The 7,450-nt window shown below is 31.0% G+C and overlaps 1 protein-coding gene across 1 annotated transcript; it reads right to left on the reverse strand.

Annotated features, from left to right (window-relative positions):
• Positions 1-2,744: 2,744 nt before the first annotated feature.
• On the reverse strand, positions 2,745-3,752 carry LOC133696549 (uncharacterized). The gene has a single exon (XM_062118767.1). It carries the CDS (start codon positions 3,521-3,523, stop codon positions 2,954-2,956), a length of 570 nt encoding a protein of 189 aa, XP_061974751.1. The 5' UTR covers positions 3,524-3,752; the 3' UTR covers positions 2,745-2,953.
• Positions 3,753-7,450: the final 3,698 nt, after the last annotated feature.

Here is a 7,450-nt window from a genome sequence, read left to right on the forward strand (position 1 = left end):
TTGATATGTGCGGGTTGTTTTTTTTTATATATATATAAATTATTTTAATTTAATAATTTAAATGATTAGGTGAAATTTCAGAATATAATTTATATTATTTTTTAATAAATTATTTTTCAAATAAAAACTTTTTGGATTTAAAACTTATATAAATTTACATTACTTTATATTTATTTTTTATCAAATAAATAAGAATAGTGAAATTTAAATTTATAATTGCTTGATTATTAAGACTTTAATATTATATCAAATAATTATTTTAATCTAATTAATAATTTAAATGATTAAATAAAATTTTAAAATATAATTTATATTATTTAGCTTCGGTAATGTTGAAGAACGGCATACTTCAATAGTTATTTTGCCTACGTAAAGCTTCGCTTTGTACTATATATATATATATATATATATATATATATATATATATAGTAATGATTGAACCTGTTACATGGCAGTCATAGCTCAATGGATCAAAAACTAAGAATGAAATAAATTGGATTTCATACACAAAATCAAGAGATTCAGATTGCGTTCATGGAATTGTGAAAGGTATAAAACAATAAAGATTGTTCATTACAATAGCAAAGAAGCCTAGGGAAAATTTCTTTCTAAAACTAGTCCATGACAAGTTCCTCCATTTGTTGGTTCATTGGTATCTAAAGATAATGAGATCAAGGCAACTGTGAAATCCCAATTGAAGAAAGATCTTCAGATAGGCGAATATGCAGACTTTCCAGGATGTTTGTGATATTCTTTATTTCCTTGTTGAAGAAAAACTAGCAAAATGTGAGTCCTAACACATGAACATGAAACAAAACAATAAAAAAAAATGACAGCCAACAATTCCTTTGGGATTCTAAGCAGTTGGATCTCGTCAAAAATCTTCTAGCATTGCGATTCTCCACCGAAGTGTTATTGCATTTTTTCTCAATCAATCAAAGTAATTTTGGAAACAAGTCACGAAGGTAGGATTTTGTGGAGTGGAAAGGGAAGATGCCATCACTGGAGTTGAAACGAGAAAGGGAGCTTAAGGTTCGTAGTTTATTTCTTTCTAAGAATCTATGGTTTTGCTGAAGGTTTTATAAAAGAGATGAATGAGCTGGTTACCACTCGAGTAGTGAAACTATAAATAAAGTTAAATGGTGTGGAGTTTTCACCGTAATTCTAAATATAAATTATTACAGTAAAATTTTCTAAATAACATGGGATTTTCATTGTAGTTCTAAACATAGATTATTATGAATTACGATAATAAATAATTAAAAAGGCTGAAGAACATTTTAGTATTGTCACGTTCTCTTTTTTATTTTTTATTTAAAAAGCTATTGGTGTGTGTTTTAAAATTAGAAGATTAAGTACGATTAAGTACATATTCAATTAGAAGATTCATATCTAAAATTTGCAGAATAAGTACGAATTTAGTTTGTATTAAGATTCTTTATGCTATCTCCTTATTTGATGAGTATTGTGTATAAAATTACATTTTGGTGTTTATGTAAAACACTAATATTGTATAAATAGGATTATCAACCCCATATATACAATTTCTGTACAATATTTTTATTATTATTTTTTACTATTTTATTTACAGACTTTCCTTTACAATCTACTTGTTTACTTTCTTTTGTCATCGCTTGAAACAATATAACTTTCTTAGAGATCCCATTTTGTTTGCGAGACAGCAATTCACCTTAAGTTCCTAATTATAATTTCTTTCTTCAATGCAGAATTCAAACAAGTAATTATTTGAGATCATATCAACCTCTAAACCTGAACATGAGGATTGTTTACCTTATGTCATGGCACACAACATTACAATATTACCCATTCTACCTCTGAATATAATTTTCACTAGTCTTGCATCGCCTATCTGCAGCAAGAACCTCCAGTAGCATCTAACAGTAAGATCCTGATGGAAATGCTAATTCTGTAGCCTATAAAATTAGATTTAAGATTAATTTGCATCAGCGGGGCAAAAGTTTTCAGAACACCTTCGAATGCCACTGTCTAACTTTTCATGGTATATAGTAGGGTGCCACATACTCCTTGAATATCTACTCAAGAAAAATGTCACTGTGAAACAAAAAGGGATAACCAATATCAAGCATAATCCATGCCCATATGCATTTCGGTTCCTACCCTTCACCGCAGCCAACATCAAACAGCTAGTCTCAAATAAAAAAAAAGTGATCCTGCCCTTGCCTCCAAGGAACAAACCGTAATTGCAGATAGGATAGAAACACCACTAGCCAAGGATGATGCAACAAATAAACATAAAATACATGACTACATTATTTCCATCACTATGTCATCCGAAAGGCTATCAATAACCAGAGGATATGAAAAATATAACCATGAAGAATTCTCCAACACCCACTTTTACGTGCGCACAATCACGAAGCTCCAATTTTCTCTAATCACTAACTAGCACTCCATTACGTTACTCAAATAAATCATGCAGCGTGTTATCACTCATTATCAAATAATCAAAGGCAGGTCATACTCATAGAACCACATCATACACTAATTCATATAAACAAAGAGAACAATTATCAAAACATAACTAATTCATATAAACAAAGAGAACAATTATATACAATACATGTACATTGCACTGTGGAAAAGAAAATAGCCACAAAGGCTATCAAACACCAGAAGATGTGAGGAATATAACCATAGAGAATTCTCTAAATACCCACTACACAATCATGAACTCCCAGTTCTCTAACTAATACTCCATAACATTCCTCAAATAAATCATGCAGCATGTTATTACTCATTATCAAATCATCAAAGGCAGGTCATACGCATACAACCAAATCAAATACTGATTCATATAAACAATGAGAACAATTATATACAATATATGTGCATTGCATTGTAGAAGAGAACATAAGCCACTAAGTTCTATAATACCCTTCAATTCATGGATTCATAAATATCAGTTACCGAATTAGCACACGGTAGCCAATCTCATAGGCACCGCTTTCCCTCTCTCGGTATCACCAATTCCATCAGCCACGATCCTAACAACCTTCTTAAACGCAAAATGCACGCAATTCGACAGCGCAATCCAATATATCACCTCATATACAAACCCATAAGCGAAACCCGAAGACCGCGAAGAAAACCACCACGAAGGTTCATCCCAATCGTGCCCTCCGAATTTATCAAAATTCCACCCTCTCCCCCCACCACCAAAACCTCCTCCATCCCCGCCCCCGCCGCCACCAAAAAGACCATCACCACCGCAAAAAAACCCATACTCCTCTCCGAAACCACCGGAGTCTCCGTCAGTTTGCGATCTCCGCCTGGTCCGCCGCCGCTTTCGGAGGAGAGTGCGGCGTGAGGTTCTGGACTTGACAGGCGGCGGAGCCAAGGCATCAACGACGACGACGCAGATTTGGGAGGATTGATCTGCGAGGTTGATGCAATTTTGGCGGTGGAGAAGAAGCGAGTTTGCAGACCCTAGGGTTTGTTGTGTAGCTATTGTCAATGTGTCTGCGATTAGAGAGACGTCCATCGGGATTCCTTGATTATTGTTGTTATTATTGAAGATTGAAAGAATTAAGAATTTCGAATTTGGTTGGTTAAGGTTTGGGAATTTGATTTTCCGGGAAAATGAGAAGGAAAATGGAATGTTGAAACTGAAACGGACAGAATTAATGCGTGGATTGCGTGACGTGTTGACTGTTGTTGTGTGTTGGCTTGGCGGGTTTTGGGTCAAAAAACGGAATCCACATCGAAGCGGACTGGCATGTGTGGTTGCCAAATTTTAACATGCTCTCTTTTATGTAAACTTAGCTTTCTTGACACGTATTCACTTGCATATTATTCAATATTTTTTACTAACTTTTCATTCATGTATTCAATAATTATACTTGAATATTATAAGAAATTCTAAAAAAATTAGCTTTAATAATTCTGTATAGTTTATTTACAAGTATAGTTTAAAAACAAAACAATATTTTTTTATATGAAAGTTTCATACCTTTTTCTTTTTAAAAAAAAGAGACAGAGTCTTGACTAAGGAATTTTTTTAATAGAATTAGTAAAAAGTTATAAATTCTTTCATTAAAAGAAATTAGAGGTTACAAGAGACAATAATTAAAAAAATTTAATATATATCAGTGCGTAGCTATGGATTAATTTTTAAAATATAATTTTATTTAATTAAAAAAAATTAAAATAGAATTCCATGGAAAGATAAGATTCGGAGAAAAATATATTTTTTGTTAAAATTATCTTCTTGTATTATTTTTATAAAAATATTTATTTTTAATAACAGCATGATTTATTGAATAAAAACTAATAAAATTAAAAAATATATATTTATACAACTTCTAATGACTTGAGTTAAAGAGAAAAAAAAATGTATCTTTTAATCAAAAACTCTATTTCTTAATTCATGTATTTCTTCTTCTTTTTATGAAATTTTTTTATTAGAAATATTGTTTTTAAAATAAAAACTTGTTATGATTGTGAAAACAAGTTTCAATAAAAAATTTTAAAAAAAATCATAAATTGATCATTTTTACATATTTGTAAGAATAAATATGAGAATACTTATTATGAAAAAATTATAAAACAGAAATTTTATTTTTATTGAATATCAATGAGCAAAGTTTTTAAAAAATCATACAAGTTAAAATATAATTAATTATTAAGTAATTATTAATATTACCATACAAAGCTATAATGTTCGTGAAAACTATTATTGATGTGAATCTCATGATCATGCAACCCACAATCAAGATTAAAATCTGATCCCGAAAAGCCGAAATAGATTTGATAGGAGTGTGACACAGTGAAAACTTGCCCAAGTCACCAACACTATTGAATTGAGTAGAATGACGCCACGAAATCAGTTAATTTTCAATAAGTCAAATTTAGTTCGTTCAAGAATTGAAGAATGCAAGAATCATCAAAGCTACCAAAATTTAGGTTACATGTGTTTAAATAGTTCTTAAAAGTAACTCTAATGAATCTACCTTGTGAGCTAAACTGACTCACATACAAAATTGATCCAAAAACTCTAAACTAAAAAGCCCATAACCTAATCCAAATAAGCCTTGGATTCTAAATCAAAACAAAGTTTTAATTAAGCCCAAACATGAAAAAAAAAATAACTAATTTGTTATTAAATACCACTAGCCCTTCTTTCCTTGTGTAGCTAGGATGAATAAGTAATCATTATAAGAAAAGGATTCTGAAACATTAATGAATCATTGCCACACTTGGAGATTATATTGCAGCTCATTAAAAATCCTTGCAGATCTATAAAATTCCCAACACCAGCTATCATATCCTTGTAGGAAAAGAATCTTAACCAAATAGGAAGTCCACAAGTCAAAAGAAAGTAAATAATAAAATTTGTACAGCCTATGTTGACTAGTATTGCGATGCCTTTTCAAACTTTGATTGACCTGAAATTTCAACCCAATGTAGGACATCATGTCTGGAGAGTCCACATATGAAATTTCAACCCAATGTAGGACATCATGTCTGGAGAGTCCACATAACATTTTAACTCGATCCAACAATCGGATTGAGAATTATGATTGTTTTCCATAAACCTGGATTGTTGCGTATTTTATGCTAAAATCCAAATCTGACCTTACTGGGTTTGTGTCACAAGGCTGAGCCGTATCAATTACATAATTGAAAATTATTTAAATATCATTTTAATAAATAAAAATAATTTTAATCTAAAATATAAAATAAGAAAGAAAAAAAAGGATAATGGTTGTTCAACAAATAGATCCGGCACATCTGGGCTTCAAAGGATGGGTCACACACCTAGCCCTAAAGAAAATGTTTAAGCAATAATGGGCTTGAAAGGTTAGGCCCACATACCTATCTTTTTTATATATAAGTAGACAACATGTCATCTAACCTAAACCTTTTTTATAAACAAATGATGTGTCGTTCATTTAGGTAGACAATGTGTCATCTTTTTGTGCAAATTCTAACTACATTTAGTGTCTGAAAAATTAGAGTCTGAGATTTTAGATCTTAAAAACTTATTTTTCAATTTTTATTCACCTATAAACACCTAAGAAAATCACAAGCACCTTATTAAACCCATTTTAACCCCTAAACACTCGTCAATCGATATAAAAAATAAAGGATTAAATCAAATAAAGAAAATTACCGAGCTCTAATCTACCTTTTCTAGTAGGATAAATAAATCCAAACAACCTTTATGGATCTCCTCTCTACAAGGTGAACTTATTGACACCAAGATCAGTCTTTTTCATGGTTGGAAAGTGCTTGATCGAACTCTTTCTTTGTAATGACTCCAAATTTTAATATCTTATTTCTAAATGCATTGGGAAATTTGATGTGAATTTTTTTTTATACATTCTACTAAAATTTCGGCATAGTCTCTTTTGTATATAACCTATACCAAGTTATCGACTACACTATCATAATACCATTCGATCATCAATACATCTTAATATATCATCTAACCAATATACTTCTTGATATAAGTTCTACTATCAGCAAGTATGTCACTTATTCAATTTATACTTAACATAAAATTATGTAAATAGAATTTAAATAAATTGAAGGATTTCCAATTAGCATAATAATATATGAAATTTACAACTTACTATAGTTACATAGATTAAGATTCAATAAATTACAATTTAAACAAAAGGGTATGTCTTATATTCATGCTACTAATACTCTATTTTGTTACGTTACATACCCTTAATAAAAGTACTACCCTAAAAAACTACTAAGCAGCTTGGGTGTACGAAGGTCCTGTTACAACATCAAATTCATAAACATGTGTTAAACTATAACAGGGTATTAATGAAATCCTAGTACAAAGCATATAGTTAACTTATGTCAGATGTCTCATATACTTTTACAATTTCTTGATCGTTTCAATATGACCTCATTAATCTTAACCTTCAATAATCTCTTTATGTATTCATGACTATCCCAATTTGGATATTACTAGTGTCAATTAACTCATTACTCAATTCTGATTATCCTATTTACAAACACCATGACCCTTTCATTGCTTTCTTTTATAAACTCTTGGCTATCCCAATTTGGATGTTATTAGCCGAAGCTTATCATGTCAATGTTCCCGGCCATCCTGACTTGGATGCCATTAACCGGAGTTAATCTTATCAAATGTTCTCAGCCATCCGACTCAGATGTCATTAGCCGTAGCTAATGTGATCAAATGTTCATGGCTATCCGACTTGGATGCCATTAGCCACAACTAATCTGATCAAATTTTCCCGCCCATCCCAACTTGGATGCCATTAGCTGAAGCTAATCTTATCAAATATTCTCGTCCATCCAACTTGGATGCAATTAGCCGCAACTAATTTAATCAAATATTCTCGGCCATCCCGAAGCTAATCTTATCAAATATTTCATGTTTGCAATTTGCTTCCATAATCATTGATATTTTCATGATGAAGTA

Source organism: Populus nigra, chromosome 6, assembly GCF_951802175.1.
Source record: "Populus nigra chromosome 6, ddPopNigr1.1, whole genome shotgun sequence".
Classification (NCBI taxonomy): domain Eukaryota; kingdom Viridiplantae; phylum Streptophyta; class Magnoliopsida; order Malpighiales; family Salicaceae; genus Populus; species Populus nigra.

Excerpts from the sequence above, each read along its gene's own strand:
- LOC133696549 (XM_062118767.1), bottom strand. The coding sequence starts at position 3,523 with ATGGACGTCTCTCTAATCGCAGACACATTGACAATAGCTACACAACAA.